Source organism: Rhizophagus irregularis, chromosome 6 (assembly GCF_026210795.1).
Source record: "Rhizophagus irregularis chromosome 6, complete sequence".
Lineage (NCBI taxonomy): Eukaryota > Fungi > Glomeromycota > Glomeromycetes > Glomerales > Glomeraceae > Rhizophagus > Rhizophagus irregularis.
This window is the reverse complement of record NC_089434.1, coordinates 744,184-770,319: the sequence shown is the minus strand read 5'-3', so window position 1 is coordinate 770,319 and position 26,136 is coordinate 744,184. Positions and strand designations below refer to the sequence as shown.

At 24.5% G+C, this 26,136-nt stretch overlaps 4 protein-coding genes across 4 annotated transcripts; all 4 read right to left on the bottom strand.

Annotated features, from left to right (window-relative positions):
- Window positions 1-11,954: 11,954 nt before the first annotated feature.
- OCT59_025933 (uncharacterized protein) lies at window positions 11,955-12,158 on the bottom strand (the record flags this gene model as incomplete). Its single annotated transcript, XM_066142827.1, has 1 exon — window positions 11,955-12,158. One exon carries the CDS (start codon window positions 12,156-12,158, stop codon window positions 11,955-11,957), a length of 204 nt encoding a protein of 67 aa, XP_065992404.1.
- Window positions 12,159-16,582: 4,424 nt separating this feature from the next.
- On the bottom strand, window positions 16,583-18,062 carry OCT59_025932 (uncharacterized protein; the record flags this gene model as incomplete). The annotated part of the gene is made up of 2 exons (XM_025322145.2): window positions 16,583-17,735; window positions 17,806-18,062. 2 exons carry the CDS (start codon window positions 18,060-18,062, stop codon window positions 16,583-16,585), a joined length of 1,410 nt encoding a protein of 469 aa, XP_025167040.2.
- Window positions 18,063-19,396: 1,334 nt separating this feature from the next.
- Window positions 19,397-20,943, bottom strand: OCT59_025931 (uncharacterized protein; the record flags this gene model as incomplete). Its single annotated transcript, XM_025322144.2, has 2 exons — window positions 20,626-20,943; window positions 19,397-20,546 (listed from the first exon to the last, which is right to left on the bottom strand). Exons 1-2 carry the CDS (start codon window positions 20,880-20,882, stop codon window positions 19,397-19,399), a joined length of 1,407 nt encoding a protein of 468 aa, XP_025167039.2. The 5' UTR covers window positions 20,883-20,943.
- A 2,867-nt stretch (window positions 20,944-23,810) lies between these two features.
- On the bottom strand, window positions 23,811-25,255 carry OCT59_025930 (uncharacterized protein). Its single transcript, XM_025328340.2, has 6 exons — window positions 24,674-25,255; window positions 24,566-24,577; window positions 24,453-24,497; window positions 24,325-24,390; window positions 24,178-24,252; window positions 23,811-24,113 (listed from the first exon to the last, which is right to left on the bottom strand). The coding sequence occupies exons 1-6, from the start codon at window positions 25,050-25,052 to the stop codon at window positions 24,103-24,105; spliced, it is 588 nt and encodes a 195-aa protein (XP_025167038.2). The 5' UTR covers window positions 25,053-25,255; the 3' UTR covers window positions 23,811-24,102.
- Window positions 25,256-26,136: the final 881 nt, after the last annotated feature.

Sequence of the window (26,136 nt, the reverse complement as noted above, 5' to 3'; positions counted from 1 at the left end):
AAATATTAAAAAATAACTATGATACTCATTGACTCATTGATTATTAGTCAGAATATTAAAATGTGCTGTCTCATTCCTTGATCATTAAAATTACAGTAGATTCATATAAATTATCAGTCGCGTTAAACAATATTTGTCACGTTATTTATTATGCAATGGCGTAATTTTGTCACTTTTATGTTAATAATACACAAACTATAGCTAACAAAGGATGCAAATTAATGATAAATGCTTATTAATTCCTAGAACTGATGAGAGTAGTTTTAACAAAGTAAGAATGTGAAAATTTATGGTCTCGGTGAATCAGATTATAAAGCATGATTGTAATGTTTAAAAGTACTCCAAATTTTATATTATATGATAAAAATCTAATGGGTTTGAAAATATTATCTATGATTTACAACTAGAAATATTATGTAAAAAATTACTTTGTCAAGCAAATAGTAATAAGGTGATGAAAAAATTATTTAATATACAAATAAGACAATTGCTTGGATCGCAGTTTATATTGAAGATAATGGTAAAATTATAAAATTATAACGAAAAATAAACTAGTTTTATTGGAGATACGATCAATTTATGAGACAGAAAACATTAAGTTATGTGATCATGACTCGTTAAATTTAAAAAGGCACCATAAAATACAAGGAGGTTTGACGGAAATTAGAAGTATTTTAAATGATAAAGAATTATGAAAGCGACGAATTTATTAAAAAATAAAGGAATATTATTTTTGGAACAGCTATTAGAAGCCAATAGAATGAAGCTTATGAAATGGAAACATATTTGCGTAGAAAATGAATGTAATTCTTCAGGGGTACAACCAAAATGGTATTTATTATGGGTGATAATAATTTTAAAAAGAGAGAGAAAGAACAAAAGTAATAGAATATAGATTTTTAATGAAGATGTTAAAATTAATAAAAATGAGATTATAACGTGGAATGAGAATTATAATACATTGGGGGTCTTCACAAAAAACTTGATTGAGATTGAGATTGAGATTTCATATAGAATTTTCAATCTTAATATGTTAGTATGATTGAAATTCCATATTAAATTTCAATCTCAATCTCAATCACGTTTTTTGCGAAGACCCCCATTATTTTGTATCGATAAGAAAAAGCCAAGGAGCAAATATAGGATTACATATGATACCAAATAGTATTAATAATTCACCAAATGTAAGGGATGTGAAAGAAGTATTAAAATCAATGAAGATAGTAGTAGTGAAAGAGTGTTGGATATATATTGAAAATAAAAAGAGTAGAGCAATCAAATCTAGAAAGGAAAAACTAAACGACAATATGATTAAACCATACGAAACATATAATAGTCGTTAAAAACAGAAGTGGGTGTAAATATAATTTTAAAGATTTCAATAGAACTAATGAACTTAAATTCAGAAATTGAGAATGATAGTTCAAACGGATGATTATGACAATAATAGACCCATTTTACACACTATCATATTAATATTATTAATAATCTCTTCGAATAGTAATGTAACGATTGACAATGAACTTTATAAATGAGAGAAATATATGATGTCTTAATAATAAATGCATGATTGAGTTATCTTTTATTGAAGAGTGGTTAAATAAGTACAAAATAATATTATTGAGGTAGAAAAACATATTTTGCCTACGTAAAGAAATATAAGAAGGATTAAGATGATATTAAAAAAATCAATGTTCACTTATAATTCAAATAATGATTTGATCATCTTACTGTATATATACGAATTTGTCTTATATACTGTAGTACGTTTTGTTACTCAAAACATTTATTATTTTTTCTTATTTTCTTGTAAATGACAAGTATCTACTTACAGTAACATGGTTTGATGCTAAAATTAATAATTCTGAAGAGTGAGAAAAAAAATTTTTTATTCAATTAATATTACCTATAAATCAGAGGAATCTAATTTAATTAGAAAGTTGGTTATTTTTTATTGGATTAATTCATGTATAGCTTTACGACAAAGTGAATAAAATTCAATAATAAATTTTGATACATTTATTTTTAAAAAATTCAAAAAGAATTATTTTCTTTCAAGTTCATCTAATGAAACAAAATTTCTTGCAATTATCATCATTTTTGCAATTTTAAGAAGAAAACAATATAATTGAACTTGTTTTATTCATTTATTTGATGAATATTTCCATCGTACTTTGGAAGTTTCATTTTTTCTTCAAAAAAGTTATCAGTTATACTATGTTTGTCACGTGAAGGTAAAATAACACAAATGGCGAAATGGCGCAGTAATTTATTAATCATCAAAATTAATAGAAAATGTATGTAAATAATTATATTATTTTAAATATGACGTCATGTATATAATGACGTGAGAATATTTCATTTATTTCATTATAGTCAATCATATTTCATTATAGTCAATCATGACTTCACGATTTAAGTTATATATAATTAAGATACATAAAATAGTTACCTTTTCTCTTTATTCTCTTTAACCACCCTACTTTTTCTCACTTTTTTTCTTTATTTTTTTTTTGTTAAGTATGGTAAAGGTAAGGTACAACCAACTACGCATCACTTTTTAAAACCGACCAACTCCACGTTGAAAAAACTGAAAAAATCGTTAAAAGTTAAAAACCATACTTAAACAAATTTTTAATGAAATTTGAGTAGGGAAACCTGTGTTTATTGCTCGATCTTCTTTTCCACATTACGTATATATACGTACGTATTTTATGTATGTATGTACATAGTACGACTAGTACGTATTGTGTACAGTATATATGTAAATCAAATAATTAGATGGGGAAATGAGAAAGCTTATTTTTGATTTTACAAAAATAATTTCTTTCTTGTTCTGGTGCGCACGTGCATGTGTGTTATTTGTTTTAAATTTTACATAAACAATTTTCTTTATAATTTTCTTTCTTGTCTTGATGCACATAAGCAGTAGTATCTGGGGCCAGAACATAACTAAAAAAACACAGTTTATATATAGGTATCAAATAAAAGGGTCGTGTTATGTTATTATATATCTATATGTCCGAACTTCTCTGCTCAAATTTTTGTTCTTAACAACCCAAATAATATTTTATTTTTTTTAACCCTATTAATTATAAACTGGTTGTAAGCTTTAAGGTAAGTGGTTTTTTTTATCTGAACGAAGCTTGTCACCTCTACATGGTGTTCAGGAGAAACAGTTGTAGGTTAATTTACCATACATCTGGCCAAGAACAAGCATCATTTTATTTTACATATTTTTAGATTTTTTTGCGCCATTTTGTATTGAAATCACGTAAAAATATTTATTAATATTTATTCATAAGCTGTGTATAACATATCGTGAAAATCGAAGGAGTTATAAATCATTTTAAAAAAAATGTTAAAATTCACCTTCAATTATTGAAGTAACAGAAAAAAAAAACTACTTTCACTTTTGAGCTGGATCCTAAGGATCATAATGTTATAACTTGTAACTCTCTTTTTAAATAAAATAAAAATAATAATATTGAAAAAGTTTAAGAATATTTAGAATTTCAATGAAGAAAATTTAATTTGCAACATTATTTATTATAATTTATAATAAGAAATCAATTGTTCAGTCTCTATATATTTAAGGTTTTATAAAATAAAATTCTAATATTCCATATAATTTGTAATTCTAAATTCCCTAATAATACTCATTTTCTTATAATTTTCAATCATTATTTTTCATACTTAATATTGTTATTAGCAATAACTAGCGAAAGTGATTTTTGTGGTATACGATCTTTCCAGTTTATAAAAATTCCTCTTAATTCTTCACAAATCTTTTCAAATTATAAAATACCTTCAAGACAACCCAATCTATAAATAAATCATAATAATATTGAATTTAATCTAAAGAAGGTTTTAAGATTAGAATATCTCTCAACATTATATTGAAATTTAATGATTTCTAAATATTGAAAGCTATTTAGGATTAATTTTAAGTTTTTCATCCTATGGATAAGATTTTAAGGTCTAAACAACATTTAGCTATTTGCCAAATTCAATGTATTATCAAGATTTTCAGGTATATATAAATCTATCAAATTTGTTCCATTAATTTCCAAGAATCTTAATGAAAATTTCAACTTTTGGAATGAACGTAAAAATTTTAAAGTTTTCAATTGTGAAAATAAACTATTGTAATTGATTAAAATCATGAAATGGGTAACTGTAATTAAAAAAAAATTCAAATACTTGTAAATTTTTAAACTTAGTTATAAATGACAAAGGTATATAACATTTATTTAATATTAATTCGGTTAATGTTAAAAAAAAAATTTTAAATGATGAGGGGAATATGTCTTTTACATTATCAACATTTACGTAACAAAGAGATTCAAAAATTATACGTTTTAAATTATTTTGTGAAGAAATTAATTATTTCAATCCATCTGAAGTAGGAAGAACTAATTTCATATTTAATGATTGAATATTATAACATTCTTGAGATAAAAAAATTCTGAACAAATATTTGAACGACACCATAATTCTGTAAGATTTGTTAAACAGATTTTCGATCCAAGTGAATAAATAGATTCAAAATAATTTTCGATATAATAATAATCCAAAGTTTTCAATGATGAAACTTGATTCATAAGCTTTTTTAATATTTCTTGTAATATGCAATTATGCACTCGCGCATTCGAGCACAATGACGAGAAGTGAATCTTTTGTATCAAAAGGAAATTTCGAATCATTCGTTAGATTCCACGGATTGTAATAAATTTGATAGGATAATTAAACAATGGAAGTTTTTAAGAGATGAGTAAGATTGATAACAAATTCTTGAGAAAAATCTTGAGAATTCCGAACATTTCTTCACAAAATTCTGACAGCAATTTTACAGAATTGACGATTAACTAATAAACATATTTTTATCTTCTAAATATTCAAATATACAATTAAGACAATCAGCAATAAGATGACGAGGCATTTTTTTTTTCAAAAAAGAAATGAAAGATAAGTATTTCTGCATTACAAGTTTACGTTTATATATAGAAGGGGTAAACTATTTTGCCGTGATTAAACTTCTTTTGGAAATCATTTTTCCCATACAAAAAAATTTTTACAAGCTCAACTGAATTATATTTGAGTTATAGAATACATGGCCGCAGAAACACTAGTGAACCGATTTTCGTTAATTCTTTATAGAATTAGTTAATTACTTTTATTTTATTATTTTTATTGTATTATATTATTTTACTATTTTATATTATATTGTTTTAGTAGATAGTTGATTTATTTTTATATAAGTTTGTTTCATAATTAACGAGAGTTCATGTTTAAAGAGGAGTTAGGATTATAAAATGTAAAATATATGAAATGTTATTTATTTTGAACCATGACATTCAAATTTACAATAAATATCTTTTAACTGCTTACGGACCGTTCCCAATAGGACATTTTCTGACAGCCTAACGCTGGCCGTTTTATCACGTGTTTATGTATAACTCTTTATAACTCTGGTCAAACTTGTCTTGTTGGGAAACAATCAATCGGAAAATCGTGCCGTAACCTTTTAACCATAATTGGCTTTTAAAATTATGCAAATTTTTTAGTATCTTAATTTTATTTTACTCTTAGAATTGTATTTTTCTATGTAGCAGTAAAATTTAATATTAATTTAAATAAACTCGTCAGGAGATATTTTTATGTAAATTATATAAAAAATTCTACATAAAATTTGCATACACTTATTCTATATAATTTTAAGGACCCAACATCGATTTTATGTGTAGATTTGTAAAGTATTAGTTGTATATTATACAAAATACCTAAATCCAAATTTATATAATACAAACGATTTTATTTGAATGTCAATAAAAATCAAATTTAAAATATATAAATAATATAAAACATAGTACTTCAATGGCATTAGCAACAAAAATTGCCACACATCAGAATCCTCTAGTTGATAATCTTTGAGTTAATAATTTATATAGCATAAGAAAATTATTTAAATTACAAACTAAGAATTTCTTTTACTCTTAGTGTTTAAATAATTCAAATTTCAAAATAAAATAAATATTAATATTGCCTTTAATCTAATTTATAAATCCCTCTAAAGAAAAACAAGTGTATTAGTAAATAAGAAAGTACTACTATTATAAACATTATGTACAATATTTGTAAAAATAAAACAAACCATTAAAAATTTCAAATTCCTCTTGTTCTTCTTAATGAAGATTTGGATTATTATATTCATCATCATCTATGAAGTCCAAAATGTTAATAAAGATATATATATTGTTTAAGTTTTTTTTTTTTGAGAATTTGGAATCAAACAATTTATTGATGTATAAGTATTGACCAATGCATAAGATTCTCATTAAAATGTTGAAATATTGACAAAGTAAGTGATCCTAATAACAACTATATATAGATTAAAAATAATGAAAGTGATAAATAATTATTGCTATAAATCTACATATGAATTATAACTAATGTTTAATGAAAATAATAATGAAAGTTGGCAACAAATTTAAAACATTGAAAAATTGTACAAATTTTGTTTAATGAATGTCTTAAATAAAACTTACAATAATTATAAGTTTAAATTTTGCTAAAAAAATAAAATTTGATTAAACTATGAGAATTAGGCAATAATTGTACAACAAGTACTTTTTACTGAATGTTTCTATATCGATATATACTAAATTATGTAAATAATTGCTGTTTTCCACTTAATAATAAACCTGATCCTTTAACCTTTCCCTCTCCCTAAGTAATTTATTATTCTTAATAGACATCTAGCAGTTTACCTTCATTGTGTTGATCAGCAAAATCAATACGGCTAAAATTATATGGCGTTTTGATTTGTGAAATGCCTTGTCTAACTACCTGCATTTTCTCTTTACTTGCATTGGTAATTTTCAAAATTCCATTAGTTTTTGAAAGTGATATAACTCCAGATTCAACATAATCTTTCATGGCATATCATTCCTGTTTAGTTTGTACCTCTCCATAAAGTCATATATTATGGTAAAGGAGATGATTAGATAGGTTTTACAATAAATGAAGTAGTAACAGAAACTTTGCATTATTCATGAGAGAAAATACTTTTTTTTTAAGCAATAAGCAAAGAAATGTATTATGAGCTCAAATTGATGTATTTACTATAAGCCGATGTTATAACAAAGCTCCTTCTATTAAACTCCATTCCTTTTTTTAAATAATTATCATAATATTCTTGTAGATTTTGTATATATCTTTATCATTGTAATCGGGCTGCATCATTGAGGATTTAAATTTTAAGAATTACATAAAATAAATTTTCTTCTATGAATTTTTTAATTTTTCTTATTATAAAATGCACTTTTGAGGTGTTTATTTTATTCAATTCTAAAGTAATTACATAGGATATTTCTCTTAATATTTAACTTCTACGTGTTGTTCAATTTCTAATTAATATCTATTATTAATATTTGCTTATAAAATTTGATCAAAGAATCCATTGCAATGCATGATAAGCAAAATTTTGCTTGATATTTAAATATCCATACTAATATCCAAGAAACTGTGTAATCGATATTTGTGTAAGGATATACAATTCTGAATCATTATTAAATCGGGACAGTAAATTGTTCAACTGGAATTTTATTATCACCTTCTATAATTGTATATACTCTAATATAATAAATTTTCAGGTAAGTCATTATAATTCAGATTTTTTTGAATTTAAATTTTCATTATTATTTTTCAAAATTGCTTTTATAAATCTACCTCTAAGTATTCTTCCTCATAATTATTATCTGTTTTATTTGGATGTATAAAGAATTTAGCTTGAATAAATGTAGCTGAAGCAAAGGTTGCTAAAATATTTGTTAATACTATATTCACTAGCCAATCCTTTTGATTGAATTTATTTCCAAAGATTTTGGCATGAATGGAAGAAGCATCCCTTATTAATGTGAAGGTAAGTTACAAACAATTATCTAATTCAATTAATCCTTCAAACTAATTTGTATTTCTAAAGATTTTCTCATAACTTATAGGAAATCTGCTTTATTTGCCAATGCATGAATGGCATACAATTGATGAAATAGTACATTAGATAATATCTTAAAGGTCCCTTCTATGATCCAGTTTATACACAATAAATTATTATATTTTCTTTTATTTCTTATGCTGATAATTTGATTTAACTTATAATAATTTGCAAATAGATGCATGATTTTGGTCATAAGGATATATTTCATTTTTAACTTGTATGATTTAAATATATAATACTTCTTATTGGAATGTTAATTTTTCTTTGGTTGTCTTTGTTATTTATTTTCTGGGATGTTTCAACTTTCAACTATATCATATTCATCTTCATTTTACTTTGGATTATTCAGACTCATTAAATTTTTTAATATACATCGGGAGATTAAATTATGTGTATATTAATGTAGATTTATCAAATATGGGTAATCCCGAAAATTTACACCCTGAAAAAACTCGTAAATACGCGATATTGTTTAATTTACACTTAAAATATAGTATTTGATAATTCGTGTCTAAAATAATTGCATAGATTTTTTAAAAATGGATAGTTTAAAAAATCTATATTCTGAAAAATTGTATAAATACATAATTTTGAGTATTCTATATATAAAATCACAGTCTAAAATATTTTAACAAATTTCCATCTAAAAAAAAATTGTGTAAATTTACATAAACAAGTAGTTTCGGATATTCACATTCTAAAAAATTGTACAAATATATGATTTTAAGCAATCCATACATAAATATAACAATTCGAAATATTTTGATAAATTTGCGTTTAAAAAAGTAGTGTGGATTTATATAAATAGATAGTTACACCATTTTATGATATAAAAAAACATGTAAATATGCAATTTTGTGTAACTTACTCAAAGAGTATGATTTTTAAGATAAATATAAAATATAATACTGTAAATTAAAAAAGAAAGTTAAATAGCATAGTGGTTAAATTGCGAGATATGATATATAATAAAAAAACTCAAGGTAATCAGTTCAATTCCTAAGGTAAGCAAAAAAAAAAATAAATAAATATAAAGAAATTATGCCGAGTAAAATAAAAATATTCAGGAAAGAAATAACAAATAAAAGATGAAGGAAAGGAGAAGGGTGAGAGAGAAATAAAGGGAACAAGAGGAAAAAGAAAGGAAGAGAAGAATTTTATCGTGTAATTCCCTTATATTTAAAAATACAAAATTTTTTTTATTAAATTAATATAGGAATTCTCATTATTAAGAATATTTGTGATTTTACACGCCCGTATACCCACGTAGGTGTCGTGAATTTGTGTAATTTTTTACATACGTGTAATTTTGCAAATCTACACCCTTTTTAAACTCCTGATGTATGCTCTTCATCTTTAACTATTATTAATGTTTAATATCAAATATTCCAAACTAAATGCTGAAATATGAAATATGAAGGATCTAAGAAATTCCATAAGTTCTCTATTTTCATAATCATTATACATTGTTTATATACTATATTGAGTTGATATCATGTGCTTAATCCTGATATCTTTTTATCAATTCTGATCAAATTAAACACCAATCTGAAGTTAATAAATGATTAAATTTCATCCCATAATTTTGAACAATGTGAATTATATATATTTAAAAATTAAATAACAAATCATAAATAGAAAAAAATATAGTGTTCTTAATTCTGAAGGTTATATTATTATCTCATTTGAAAAATATATAAAATAATAAATGAACTATTAATCAATAATATCAATAATACAATAAGTCATAAAGAATTATCCGGTTTAATGTTACTATTAACAATGTATTTTCTATAAGCATTAGTATGTTATAATTATTGTTGATTTTTCTTAAATTTATAAAATTTCAGATATATCTTTTTTCAAATATCCATATAGATGTGTAAGGAATCTCCATTAAGCTTTAAGTGGTGTAAGGATATAAATATTTTAGTAGAACCATTCTAAACTATAAAAATACCATCAATATGAATGGTATTTGTTCGGGACTTAATGATTCTATACACTAAAGAATTCTAATATATAAAGGTATAAGTTTTTGAGGATATGTTACATTTCAAATTTCTGCTTGACATTAAAAATAGAATTAACACAATCAAAGAGGTAGTCCAACGTGTATTAACATATTGCTTTGAACTATCTCCTTTAATACTTTTCTCTTAAAAATTCACCTATAGCATGTGACTTTTTGAAAAAAGTAACAACTTTTTTATAAAACAGATTTTTTGATTTCCATACGGTTTGGTAGTAGATCATTAATTGGCATTTGTAAGTTCATGGAGAATTATTATCATAAGTTGTATTTTGGATTAATACTGTTTTAAATAGTTTTGTAATATCATCAATTGTTGTATAAATAGATATATATACTTTGACTATTAATTTACTTGTATCATTATCATTTCTGAAATATATAAATAATGTAGTAAATTATTTAAGCTTATAAAAGAGGTAATTGGTAGTATGATTAAAATATTTATTTCCAGCAATCTGTAAATCTTTTGTATATGTAAATTAGATCTATATGTAAATTAGAAAGTTAAATTGTATATTAAAATATAATGTTAATCCTTGAAATCCATGTTACTTGTAACTTATTGTGTATAATGTGTGAAAAATATTTAATTGTAATATCTCTTCAGAGATTTTACTAACATAACTAATAGTGAGTCTTGTATTTTTCTGTACAAATTACAGTTATATATACCTTTCAATTATTTTCATAATCTTTATATCCATATCTTTGATCATATCTTTTATTCAGCTTTTTTTGTATAAACAACTTTAGAGTTGCTTTAGTGTAATTATTCTACAATATGAAATAATTTATCACTTGTTGCATCCATGGTTCTATAATATGTGATTATATGAAATAATTTATCACCTGTTGCATCCATGGCTCAATTGGCTCATGTAAGTTTCCACCCAGTTGTATATACTTAGTCATAAATAGTTGGTCAATTTACATATTTTATCATCATCAGATTGACCTTTGAATAAATTATGTACTTCAGTCCCTTTTAATATTCTCAAAACTATTTTTCTTTCATCAAAATTTGTGTCTACTAACAGACTTCATTCTGCCAATAATATCAGTAAATATGCCCCTATTCTGAAATAATTAAACACATAGATAGTTAGAGAAATTTTATGTCAATATTCCATTAGTTCACTCTCAAACTGTACTAAAATTTGTTTCTTCTAATAGCATTTCTTTCTGAGTATTAAATAGTAAAATGCATATAAGTTATTAATCCTTCTTCTTTGAGTAATATGCCAATCCAATGTTTAAATATATTTAATATTTAAATATTCTGTTATATTTTCTTGTTTTATAAACTTTTGCTTATCTATTTATATAAGTAGTACTGCTTAGTCATAAAATATTGAGTGTTTGACATGCCATTTACAGTTTTGTATGAGTTTAGAATTGTTCTGGAATGTTGATATGCCTCTGCTAAATCATTACTTTAGGAAAATCACTCATAATCTGTCATTAATCCAATAATCCTCATTATTTATTTTCATATAAAGTCCACAATATATCATAATAAAAGGAAAACTTTCTTTTAATATTCATTAGTTGGTTGGTTTTGTAATTGACCATTCATTAGAGAAAATTTTAAGCCCAGGATATTAGATGTTGATCTATTACATTACTAATTAAAGAATTATTATATTATAAATTTAAAAGTTCATGTATACATTCTATTTAATAATGATATACTAACATATTATCTCCTATAATTTTTTTTTATAGCTTAATAATAAATTTATGATTCTTTTATCATACCATATAAAATACTAATTTTCTATATACAATTATTAAACCTTCATCTTGGAAAGGTAAAATGGTAAAGACTCAATAAAATTTTTTGTTGGATTGGGTTTTAAATATTTGAGAAAATAGATTTTTCTGTTTATTTCATATATATATACATATTCGCTTAGATAATCATTGAGTTCTATCCATCAGGTTCATTAATAAAATTGAGGGCCTTTGAAATTGATGAATACACCTCAATGTCTCGTTCATCTTGACATATTTACTATAATCATTGGAGTCATCCTTGGCATCGATATCCTCCTGTTGTCCTACAGATTTGAAGTTATAAGAGACTAAGAACACATAAGTCAACCCAGAAATATGACCTCCCATGTTTAATTTCTTTGATGAAGTTCACAAGCCTTGGTCCTTCTTTAATAACATTTGGAATACTATAATATTTATAGTTCATTTTTACTGTATTTCTTAATTTAAAATCATTTTTTTTTTCATGAATAACTATTCTGGGTTGTTCAGAAACTCAATAATCACAAAGTTTATTAAAATTAATGTAATTAAGTAAGATTAAGGGTGCAAATTAATTTTTCTTTGAGTTGGCAATAGGAAGGTTTATTATTTAAATACTTTGTCTGATACACTAATTCCATTTTATCAGATAAGATTTCTTCAAATGGAGTCTCATGCAAGTATTTTTGAAATCGTGATTGAAATATCTTAACTATGCGTAAAAACTATCTTTTCACATTGTGCAATATCATTGTAACAGCTATTATTTCCATAAGAAATTTATTCTTTAATAAAAGTTCTATTAATTTTAAAGGAATCGAGTAATAATACTGTGTATCTCTTGTATAGGTAAAATACTATGAAACATTATTTGGGTTACAAAAGATACTTTCAAATATGATTCATTTTTTTTTTCTTTAAATTTAACTTGTTCCCCAAAGTAAATGTACTACAACTTCTAATTTTATATCATTGGTAATAAATTTAATAATGTTATATACTATAGTAATTGACCAGTCTGTGTTTATACCAGTCACAAGCCAATTTGAATCTTTATAAGCAAGATAACATTATTATAGATTGTAATTATGAGAGAAGTTATATATCAATAATTTTTAATAGTGATCTAGTGATCTAGTAGTTTAAGCATTTGTTTCCATATTTTGGGAATGATGACTTGTGCGGGAATAAAGCAAATGTCCATAATAAAACATGTATAGGTTTTAAAATTATTTTTTTTTAATTTGGTTGATTCCTTAAATTTCTCCAACACAGAAATTAACTTGATGTAATTGTTGATAGCTTCAAGTGTATGTAAAAATTGCAACATTATGTAATGCACATTCCACTCAATATATTAGGTATGAACTACCAACCTTATTACAATATCAAATATCAATGATATTTATTTACATTCTTTGCAAATGAATGTTCTTGGATTTCTACAATTGTCTTGAATACATTTCAAATCATAATAATTGAACCAAATATTATCAAATTGTATGTATCATGGTAATTTCTATGAACAATTCTAGAGTTATTATAAAAGTTTAAAAATGATATAAATGTTATGTATGCAATAAATAATGATATTAGTATGTTTAGGAAATATGATAGAATAAATTGTATTAATGTTTGTTAGAAGAATAGAAGAATTAAAATTATAAAATTTTATTCTTAAGTGAATAGAGAGAATACATAATTGGTAAAAGAATTTGAATGATCTGATGCATCCATATAGCATATCTCGCTTGTTTAAAGTATTTTTTTCATGAATAATTTTTCAAAATAAATTTTTTTTAATAATTTATTAAATCTCAAAAGTTGAATATTTAAATATTTAGGAAAAGGGGGGAATCATTGAAAAAAAATTTTTTATATCTGTATTTATTTGTAATAATAATTAAAAGCCCTATTTAGTATTAAATGAGGCTTTTTATTTATGTGAAATCAAATGTTGAAATTATCTTCTTCAAAAATTAGTTCAACTACACAATAAGCCATAAATATAGCTTTTTAATAATTTTAATTTCTACTTACACAGTGAAATTTGATAAACCGGATATTCGATAAGCCGGACTTTTTTGCTGGAACCAAATCATGTATATTAAAATAGGCTCGATATACCAGAGTTTACTAGTAAAAGCTCGATATTCGCTATAACGGATCAATTTTCTAACCAGCTATAGTAAAAATGATTCGATAAACCGGATCACGTGACTGGGAACCAATAAAATTTAAGTAACGTGATTCGGTAAATCTTAAATTTGGCCGGAATTATAAAAATCTTAATTCCGGCTGAAGTTAAGTATTACTTATATATTCAGTTAAAATATTTTATATTCATTTTCATGACCTCTATAACCTAAAACTAGATGAAAAATCAAATTATAGTGTATATTAGTTTTATTAGCATGAAAATTTTTTAAAAATTCAATATAATAGATTTTCAATATATCGAAATTTTTTCGCTAAACCGGATATCCCGATAAACCGGATATTTTTAGTGGAACCGATAGATCCGGTTTATCGAATTTCACTGTGTACTTTTATTGAATAACAATTGCTTTATTATTTATTACAATTAAGTCTTTTCCATTATTGTCAGTAAATTCATACAAAAGTGGCTATGTAGTTGATTTTAAATAGATACACAAAAAGAATACGATCACATGAATTTTATCATTGAGGTCATATTTTACTTTTTAGAAAATTCTTTAATGATAAGACTAAATAAAATAATAAAGCAAAATTAGGGAGTTATATTAAACTAGATGTAAATATCATTACTATTAAGAATTTTTGTTTTATATTCATGAGAATTTACTGAAAAGTCTAAAAAAGACATTTAACAATAACTGTTTATTAGCTAAAGAATAAACTTTAAATCTAATTATAAATTATTCACTTTTTGGAGAGTGATTAATGAATAAATTATTCATATGTTAAAGAATTTAATTATATAAATGGTAACTTATTTTTGAAAGAACCAGAAAATAATCACATTTCCATTGATGAGATAATTTCTTTAATAATATGAAATATTTCATTTACTGACATACAAAATTAATCTTTGGTTTCTCTAATCAGTTTCATAATATTAGCTCTTTATATGATAAACTCTTGATAAGTTCATACTAAATTATTACGTAACTTAATATAATTCTCAATATTTAAACTATTCTTTGTAATTTCATAAAAAAAATCGTCAATTTGATAATACTCTTCAAGAAACGTTGCGATATTATTGATTATAGTAAATTTTAAACTCACGAAGAATTGATTAATTCTCTACGTGAAATATTGAAATACGTGATAGTTTTAAATCCACATTTAAAAACACTTTCCTAAACTCTAAATTTCATTCACCTAAAGATTGTCATTTTGGCAAGAAAGACCAAAATTTTATTTGGAATAGAGGCTCTCCGAAATTTTAGACATTAAATTAGTGAGATACCTTAAAGAGGAATCTATTTCTGAAATTGTAAATAATCAAAATATTCAAATAGTTTGCTTTGTTTTTAGGTAAAGGTTATAAATTGATAACAAATTTTTGTATCTCACTGGAAAGAAATCTAATTCATAATGATTTTCCAATAAATAACTTCTTATCATAAATATACCTAAAGAAAAAAAATCAAAATAAATATTTATAAACCGATAACCTGATAATTCCTTTTATTTTAAGATCGACAATTTAAGATAAACCACGTGAAAGGATCACTATCAAAATTTCAAATAGTTTTTTAAGATTTTCGAAAAAAAAAATTTAAAATTTTGAAATAATTAAACAAATAAAAAAGGTAATATTAAAAAGAATAAGTTAGCAAAATGAAAGTATGGTTTATAATAACTTGTCTTTCAGCAGTATTATTTACAAACTCAAGAACAGTTTTTTGTTCTCCATAATACTGTAATAGGTAAGATTAAATGACAAAATAAATAAATAAAGTAAACTGTAAATAAAATGTTTAACTAAATATAGTATTGAAGTATTACTTTCAACATTGATCGTATTGATCAAGCTAAACGACCTACAGATGGAAAATATACTTTCCCCGATTCTGCTGGTGTAATTAGAAATGTAATCGTGGTTATTAATTAAGATGATATCAAATAAGTGACAATTATTTGGAATTGTATCAGATCGAATTATAATCACGTAAATTTATTCATGAATACGGTCACTCACATTTTTCGAAAAAAACAAATCACATATTAAATTTACAAAACAAACAGAACATTAATAATGGTCAAAAATAATCTAATATGCCCAAATCAGGTCAGTTAATAAAATCTAGAAAAACATATAAATAAATTAAATAAACTAAATCACATAAAAAGCCATTAGAATGGTCTATTCAATATAAATCAATTACGTAACCTTACTTTTGCAAAATCATCAATATTTTTTTTTTTAAAAAAAAAAATTCTTTGTATGAGAGATTTTATCTATGACGTAATGGTTCATTTTCAACACTTGATCTTAACGTTTAATATAAAAAAATAATAAAGAGAAAAATTGAGTGAAACAACAAAGGAAACGGTTATTAAATTTAAATACATTATCTATAAAATTGGAAAGTCTCTGGTCGTACGTTTTTTTGATAAACTATTGTACTCTGTACATGCTTATCCGATATATTATATAATTTTTAAACCCATTATTTTATTTACACAGCCGTCAAGATTTCTTTTACAATCATTCATATATAACTTTAGTAATATATTTGAAAAAGTAACATTTTATTTATTATACGTAAAATTAAAAAAAAAACACAAAATGATTATCACTTTATAATTTGAAAGACTTCAAATTCTTCTACAAAAAATTTATTTTCAGTGTTTCTGATTTGTTTTTCATAAGAACTTTTTCGACAATGACTACTATTATAAAAATTATTTCCCCACATAACAAGGTCGTCATAAAAGTACGCACCGCAATCACTCGCACTACATATGGCTTTACTTTCATTCTTTACACGACTTAAAATATGTTTTTCAATATTATTAACATTTTCAAAAGAGAATATAAAACTATCCTTAGTAACACCAAAATTATTATTGGACTTCCATTCAATCGGATTATATCCTCCCAGAATTTCGTTACTATTGTTCACTTTAATCACTGTCACAGTACGAGACTGTTTATCACAAATCTCATGGAATTTACTAGGTGTAAACCCATCACGAGATCCACGAAGTATTAATTTGAATTCATATGAAGCATTCAGTTTATCTGTAATGTCTAATTTATCAATCCATTTTGAGATTAGTTCAGCATGTTGAAATGTGATGATTTTTGAATCAACATTTTTTTGTTTATGAAAATTACGAGGTTTCGACTTATCAATAGGCTTGCTTTCAGGATGTAAGTTTAAAAATTTTTTCAATAAATCCACATATAATTCCTCAGGTAGAATTTCCCTATAAGGTATCACTGTATCTGAAATTTCTTTAGAAGTTAGATTATAGAATCTAATAAAAGAGATACAATGTTGTAAAGTACTTTTTAATACATTGAAATCATCCTTTGATAAACTTGCAGGATCTGAAGAAAGTTCCGGATTTTGAGTATGTCCCCATTTAAGAACATTTTCCCAAACTTGAACTTCGCTCATTTGAAGATTATCATTTTGAATGAGAGAAATCAAAATTTTTTCTGAAATTGAAGAGTAATTTGATGAGTTAAATATCTTTTCCGGTTCTTTGGATATTAAATCGGTACAATATTTTTGAAGTTCCAAGAAAGAATTATTTTCAAAACTCATTTGATAAATAAAATCAAAATTTTGCTCAATCCAGTTTGCATTATTTTCAATCAAAGATAGCTGCAAAGTTTCAACTAATTCTTGAAGATCAAGTTCATTAGCGGCAAACAAGATTTTAATGATATCTGAAGTATCATAGTTTCCTATAGAAAGACTTCCTCCATAAATATATCTGAAATTATAAATTATAAAGTAGTTAAGTATTTATAAGATAAAATAATAATTAAATTCTTATTTCCTACCTTAAGATTGCTTGAAAAATATCTGGTGAAATATTTGGCAATTTAATATGTACTAAAATTCCATCATTCTTCTTTTTATTTGTTGATAAAATTCTTCGCAAATAAGGAGAACGATAGTTTAAAATAACCATATGAGCTCGAAATATTTTTACATTAGGGTCATTACCAACTTCAATTGTAATATCATAATATTCTTCATCGTTTAAAATTTCAAGTAAATTTTGTGATAATTTTGAAAAAAATTTATTTTCACCCATTATAATTAATTTTTTCTTTTTTTTTATGAAAAAAAAAAAAAAGTTCACAAGGAGCTAATCTCGTGATTGGCAACCCTTAAATATTTATTTCTGAATCGGGAAAACAAGAATTGTAAATCATTTTTATTATAATTCTGGTCGACAATCATATTACTATAGTTGGCAAAGAGAAATTAATATAATTCTTTGGTCTGGTGATTGTCAATAAACAATCGATACATTATTAAAGAGCTTTATTTGTTAATCTATCCACTCCACAAAATCCATGAAATTAATTTTATCCATTTTGGAGGTGAATCAATTCCTCCTGATAAATCTCAAACCAAAGTTAAAAAAAAAATAATAATGAATTAATATAATCGAGAAAAGATATCTCTTAATTAATGAAAATATAGCTAAAAGTTCTTGAGTAATTTTAAAATTGCATTTATTACCTACAAATATTTAACAAGGAAAATATTAATTCGTATTAATCTATCAAATTCCATCCATTCCTAGAATCTTCCGATCTGGTCATTCCGATTATCCGAATAACGGATTATCCGTCGGATATCCATCATGGCCGTCGTCCAATCCGTTAGTACCCATTTTCCGTATAAGAACCGGTTAAGATGTTACTGCTTAATCATAATTATGTAGTCATAATTTATTATGATTGTAGCGTAGAGATGCGATCCGGATAGCCGTAGATAATCCGTCACAAATTTATACGTCACTCTGTTTTCATGGTAGATGATATAATCATAAATCTACTTCTAAAAAATTTTGGTGAGATGAATAACTAATTTAATCAATCAATTAATTTTCGCAAGAAGAAAATTATTTTAATTACAATCATACATATGAATACGAACATTCACATTTTTCGAAAAAAACCAGTAACAAACAACTTGATCATGTAAATCGATTACGTAGTAAAATCATCAACATTTTTTTTTTTTTTAAAAAAAAAGAAAATCCAAAAAATGAATTACAAGTTCTTCGTATAAGAGATTTCATCTACTAGCGTAATGGTCCATTTCCATCACTTGATCCTAACGTATCTATTCCCTTTAATATAAACTTAAAGAAAATTTGTGTGAAAAAACAAAAGAAAAGGTTATTAAATTTAAACATATTTCCTATAGGATTGATGGTCTTGATCGTACGTTTTTTTGATAAGCTATTGTACTCTGTACATGCTTATCCGATATATGATATAATTTTTAACCCCATTTTTTTATTTACACAGCCGTCAATATTTCTTTACAATCATTCATATATAACTTTAGTAATATATTTGAAAAATGTAACATTTTATTTATTATATTTGCAAAACATAGCAGATAGAATAATTACCATTTTTTGATTTGAAAGACTTCAAATTCTTCTACAGAAAATTTTTTTTCAGTGTTTCTGATTCGTTTTTCATAAGAACTTTTTTGACAATAACTATCATCATAAAAATTATATCCATACATAACAAAGTCGTTATCAAAGTACGCACCGCAATCACTTGCATACCATATAGCTTCGTTTTCATTCTTTACACGACTTAAAATATGTTTTTCAATATTATCAACATTTTCAAAAGAGAATATAAAACTATCCTTGGTACTCTTGGTAAGATAATAATTATCATACCAATCAATCGGATTATACCCTCCAAGAATTTCGTTACTATTTTTCACTTTAATTACTGTCACGGTACGAGACTGATTATCACAGATATCATGGAATTTATCAGGATCAAACCCATCACGAGATCCACGAAATATTAATTTAAATTTATATGAGGTATTCAAATTATCTGTAATATCTAATTTATCAATCCATTTCGAGATTAAATCAGCATGTTGAGATGTAATGATTTTTGAATCAACATTTTTTTGTTTATGAAAATTACGAGGTTTCAACTTATCAATAGGCTTGCTGTCAGGATGTAAGTTTAAAAATGTTTTCAATAAATCCACGTATAATTCCTCGGGTAGAATTTCCCTGTAAGGTATCACTGTATCTGAAATTTCTTTAGAAGTTAGATTATAGAATCTAATAAAAGGAATATAACGTTGTAAAGTACTTTTTAATACATTGAAATCATCCTTTGATAAACTTGCAGGATCTGAAGAAAGTTCTGGATTTTGCGTATGTCCCCATTTAAGAACATTTTCCCAAACTTGAACTTCGCTCATTTGAAGATTATCATTTTGAATGAGAGAAATCAAAATTTTTTCTGAAATTGAAGAGTTAAATATCTTTTCCGGTTCTTTGGACATTAAATCGGTACAATATTTTTGAAGTTCCAAGAAAGAATTATTTTCAAAACTCGTTTGATAAATAAAATCAAAATTTTGCTCAATCCAGTTTGCATTATTTTCAATCAAAGATAGCTGTAAAGTTTCAACTAATTCTTGAAGATTAAGTTCATTGGCGGCAATCAAGATTTTAATGATATCTGAAGCATCATATTCTCCTACACTAGCAAGCCTTCCTCCATAAATATAACTGAAATTATAAATTATAAAGTATTTAAGTATTTATAAAATAAAATAATAATGATGATAATTAAATTCTTGCTTCCTACCTTAAGATTGCTTGAAAAATATCCGGTGAAATATTTGGCAATTTAATATGTACTAAAGTTCCATCACTCTTCTTTTTATTTGTTGACAAAATTCTTCGCAAATAAGGAGAACGATAGTTTAAAATAACCATATGGGCTCGAAATGTTTTTACATTAGGATCATTACCAACTTCAATTGTAATATCATAATATTCTTCATCGTTCAAAATTTCAAGTAAATTTTGGGATAATTTTGACAAAAATTTATTATCACCCATTATAACTAATTTTTTTAATTTTTTTCTTTTTCTTTTTTTTTTATGAGAAAAAAAAATTCACAAAGAGATAATCTTGTGATTTGTAACCCTTAAATATTTATTTCTGAATCGGGAAAACAAGAATTATAAATCATTTTCTGAGGACATTTACGGTTAGACTCTCTTCATGCAAGGTATGTCTGTCCGCACGCGTAATCCACCAATCATTTTTATTGTCGTGCTAACACGTTTTACTCCTTTTTTCGTTCGCTCCGTGTACGTTTAAATTTGCTTTGTTGTCTGTACTACTTACGATCCATCAGCGCTTCGGACATTCCAACGGTTTCCGTTCTCCTAGTTATAATTCTGGTCGACAATCATATTAAATTACTATAGTTGGCGAAGAGAAATTAATATAATTCTTTGATCCGGTGATTGTTAATAAAAGCACGATACAATCGATACATTCATTGTTAAGAAAAGAGCTTTGTTTATTAATCTATCTGCTCCGCAAAATCCATGAAACTAATTTTATCCGATTTGAAAGTGAATTAATTCATTTTGATAAATCTAAAATAAAAGTAATAAAAAATAATAATGAATTAATATAACCGAGAAAAGGGATCAAATTCTACTGTCATTGATATAATTAATATTTATTTACCGTTAACAATCATGCATGTATTACATTACACAGTTGTACAGGATAGATAATCTAATTGATAAAGAATCAAAATATATCGTTTTAAGTTAAATTTCGATTAGATTTGTTCACCCAAAGTATAGTTTCTTATACTAAATAGTATCTAAGATAAAAAAAGATTAATTAATTAGATAAATTTTATAAAAAATCCCATAATACGACGTAATAAATAATAAATAGACAAACTTTATAGCAACTTATTAAAACAATTTCTCATTTTCTTTCTATTTTTAAAGCCATAAATATAAAAATTTGATTATTAATGAGTTAACAGACTTAATAAAAAAAATTTATATAAATCGAGTATTTTCATATAAATATGTAATGTAGTGTCTTAAGATACCATTTTACTGCTTCCCAAAAGAAGACCTGAGAATACTTTGGTTAGTGTAGTGTCTTTTTTATTCGTTGTGATCTAAGTGTGATTCAAGTGAGATCTTGAATTAAAGAGTAAAAAAAATACTGGTCTATTTTTGACTAAACTTTGCAAACTCGTAGTATACACGTGTGTTTATTGAAATATTTAAAAAAAGATATAATAGAACTATAAAAAAATTTAGACCATAAATATAAGAAACGAAATTTTTTTTCGTGTATGAGAATTTTTTTGTATTACGTGATCGACATCAATTTCAACCATTTTGAAAACGAGACTTTTCCATTGAACTCTAAAAAAAATTTTTATGCATTTTTACATAGATATATGAATTTAACTTTAGGCAATTCCATTTATTAAAAGTGTTCTTTAACGTTATGGAGTTTATAACTTACTTTTTAATTCAATTTAATTTTAATTTCAAATTCATTTTTTAATTCCATTTTTAATTTCCAATATTTTTGTTATACGTATTATTGTATTTTACAAGTTTTTAAAAAAATACTGTAATTTACGCTATAAAATTAAAATTATTTAATTTTAACTTCCCTTAACTCCGCCGTGCAAAAAAAGGTTACGCTAATAATTAAATAATTAAGTAAGTAAACGTTAAAGTACAATCAATAATAGAAGAATAAAAAAAGATATTTGTGAGATAAATATTTATGAATAGAAAGAATACAATAAAATAGAAAAAAAATATTTGGATTATTTACCATGAAAACGCGTGATATTTCTGCGCCTGATCTATTTCGTTTTGCTATAGTTAAAATAATTTGTTCCGTGAATATTGTTGTAGACTAATTCGTAATTTAGTTCTGGCTAAAAAAAAAACTGTAAAAAATAAATGATTACATATCTTTTATTATTATGATCATATTATTTTATTTATTATTATTAAAAAAAAATTAAACTCATTAGATCATAATGTAATGCTGCGGATAAGTCTCTACATATTTCACTATTACTACTAACAAACCCTTTATCTTTTTAGGTTTGGTTTGGACCTAAGGAATGAAACAATACGGAGATATGAAATCATTATTTTTTTTAAATTACTAATCGGCTCTTTTTTTTTCTTTATTGCTATTTTAGGTTCAGCCAAAAAGGAGGACGCCAATTGAAATGGGATAATATGAGTAGTTTTTCCATTTTAAATATTACTAATTGATTGATTTTTAATTTTTAATTTTTAATTTTTTTTTTTTCATTTCAAACATAAGCTCCAGAACGGAGGATACTGACCAAAACGGAACAAATATGGGTAGGTGAAAATGTCCAATTAAACTATTGTTTTATGGTTTTTTTTGAATATTAGTAATTAATTTATTCCCACTAGTTTAGGTTCAGTCTTGGAGTTTCAGAACGAGGTACTGACTGAAACGGAACAATACGGGTAGGTGATAATGTTCCGTAATTTTTTTATTTTCCTTTAATTTTTTCATTTCAAACATTACTAATCAACCCGCCGTCTATTTTTCTTCATTAAAATCAATCCTATATAAAAAAATATATATTTAAATAAGTGTAAACACAATAATATAATCAAACTCAAATATAAATTAAACAATTATAAACTATAAATAGTATTAGTATCTATTATAAATAAATACATTAAAAATACTTTATTATATTTAATAAATCATATAAAAATATAGCTTTAAACAGCCTGACGGTGACAAAGTCGCCATGTATAAACCTAATCTAGTTATATAATAAATTTAAGGGCTCATTGTAAAAATTTATATTAGCATATATCGTTGTGAATCATAAATTTTAGACATTGAAACAGTTCATCAAACAATTTATATTTATGTTAAAAGAACATATTATAGACTACTGAATTGACTTTAATTTTGAATTTTATAAGTACTGCATAAAGAAATAAATTTATTTTAAAAGTTAATTCATATGATAACTAAATTGAATGAATAATTTAAATTACAAACTAAGAAACATTGCTAAGTATTTTATCTTGCTACTCTAATCTCAGTGTTTAAACTATTCAGAAAAAAATATAAAAATATAAAATAATTCAAAGAAACCAAAATCTATAAAAATTTAGTAATTTAACATCATGTAAAATTTAAGATATTAAATACTATCAGGAATTTCAGATTCATCTTGTTTCTTCTGAATGAAGATTTGGATTATTATGTATTTCATTTTTCGTCTGTAAGATAAATAAATTAGAAATTATGATATTATTGAATTGATATGATTTAATATGTAATTACCTTCGAGATTGATATTCTTAATCTGTTGTTGCATTTTTTCAATTTCATGATCATTTTGAGCGTCTTTATTATTAGCTAAAAAAGTTTAAGATATAAATTAATACTTATTTGTAATTTTAGAAGATCTAATATTAGTAAAATTAGTACCTTCAATACTACTCATTTTTGATGTACTATTATTTTTCCAATTACTTGAATTATTAAAATCATCAACTATAAAGCAAAATTCAATTAGTAAAATGATTAATGATTATCATATCATAATAAACACTTACTATTATCAGGAATTTGAAAGACATCATATGATTTACTATAAAATGCTACAAAGAACTAAAATCATTAGGTATTATAGGTAAATAACTTTCAAATAAAAATGGTTCATACATACCTTCTTGTTCTTCTATTATTATAATTGAGAATTTGAAAAAATATAAATTTTACAATATTAATATATTTTAAATTTTATAAATAATGTTAAGTATATGATAATTAATACCTTCTGTCGCATTTTTTGGTTCAGGAAAAAATCCAAATTGATGAACTTTACTTGTAGATGATCTGCTACTTGCGTAGTTTGTTTTAAAACTACTTGTTTTATTTATTTCAAAATTTTTATTTATTTCCAATTGAGTTGGTTCATTTGATTTTTTTTGATAATATAAATTAATTTCATCCATTTTTTTCCACAGTGTACGAGCATCAGGTCTTTTTAATGGATCAGCATCCCAACATTGTTTCATTAAACTTTCATATTCTAAAGGGGTTCCTGATACTATTCTTGGTCTTATACCATTAATAATATTCAATATGAGATCATAATCATGTTTGCAATTAAGAAATAGTGGTTGTCCAGATGAAATTTCCCACATAAGCATAGCAAAACTATAAATATCAGATGCTTTTGTAGCCTGTTTTCCAGCTATAACCTCAGGTGCTATATAAGGAAGATTTCCATATATACTTTTTAATGGTTTATCTGCAGGGCCACAAAATCCAAAATCACTAATATTCCATTTCTGACTTCTTTTTTTATATAATATATTTCCAGAATGCAAATCTCTATGAATTGCATTCTCCCCATGAATATCATCAAGTGCAGAAATTATATCAACAGTAATTTGAATCCTTTCTTTCCATGTAAGTTGACTATAATTTTGTTGTAAATATTCTCTTAAGTTTACATCCATTATATTCAATACAAGCATGAAATTTCCATTTGATGGATCTTGTGTTAGACCATAACAGGCAACAATACGTGGCCATTTACTGCTTATAGTTAAATGTGATTTAGCCTATAAAAAAAAATTTATTAAAAATAGATCTTCTACTTATACACTCTTGAAATACAAACCTCTTCAAGCCAACTATTACTTGCATTTTCAACATTTTCTAATTTCTTAAGTATTACAACTTGTTTTCCAAATCTTTTTAATTGTCGCTTCTTAGAATCCCATTCATTATAAATTCCATCAATCCAACTTGCTGTATAAACTTTAGAGAATCCACCTTCTGTTAGGTATTTAATATTTTGTAAATTATTATATGGTATCCATTCAATTATTTTACTCGGAAGGAGTGTTTCTGATTGATATTTTTGTATTAATTTATCAATATCATCATTTCCAGACGTCCAATTTGAAAAATTTGCTTTTAAATAATTTCGAACACAATATTCACAAAATAATGTAGCCAAACATTCTTGATTACAATTCTCACAAATTCTTTTTATTCCTGAATTATCACGAACTTTAGCTCTGTCATAAGTTTCAGTTATTTTTTTTATTGCCTCAGTTTTTTCATCTTCTGTAAGAGATTTATCAGCAAGAAGTGTTTGTTTTTTAAATTCAAAATGTTTATGTATATTATTATGAATAGTAGTATCTAATAATGCAAATGCTCTATTAAGTGCTGCATTAACTACTTCTTTTCGAATATTAGACATAATGCAATCTTATATTA

Coding starts and splice junctions, on each gene's coding strand:
- OCT59_025930 (XM_025328340.2), bottom strand. CDS start 25,052: ATGCTTATGTGGGAAATTTCATCTGGACAACCACTATTTCTTAATTGC. Junction 24,391..24,452: donor CTTTCAAATTCCTGATAATA/GTAAGTGTTTAT, acceptor TTTGCTTTATAG/TTGATGATTTTAATAATTCA. Junction 24,253..24,324: donor AAAAATGAGTAGTATTGAAG/GTACTAATTTTA, acceptor AAACTTTTTTAG/CTAATAATAAAGACGCTCAA.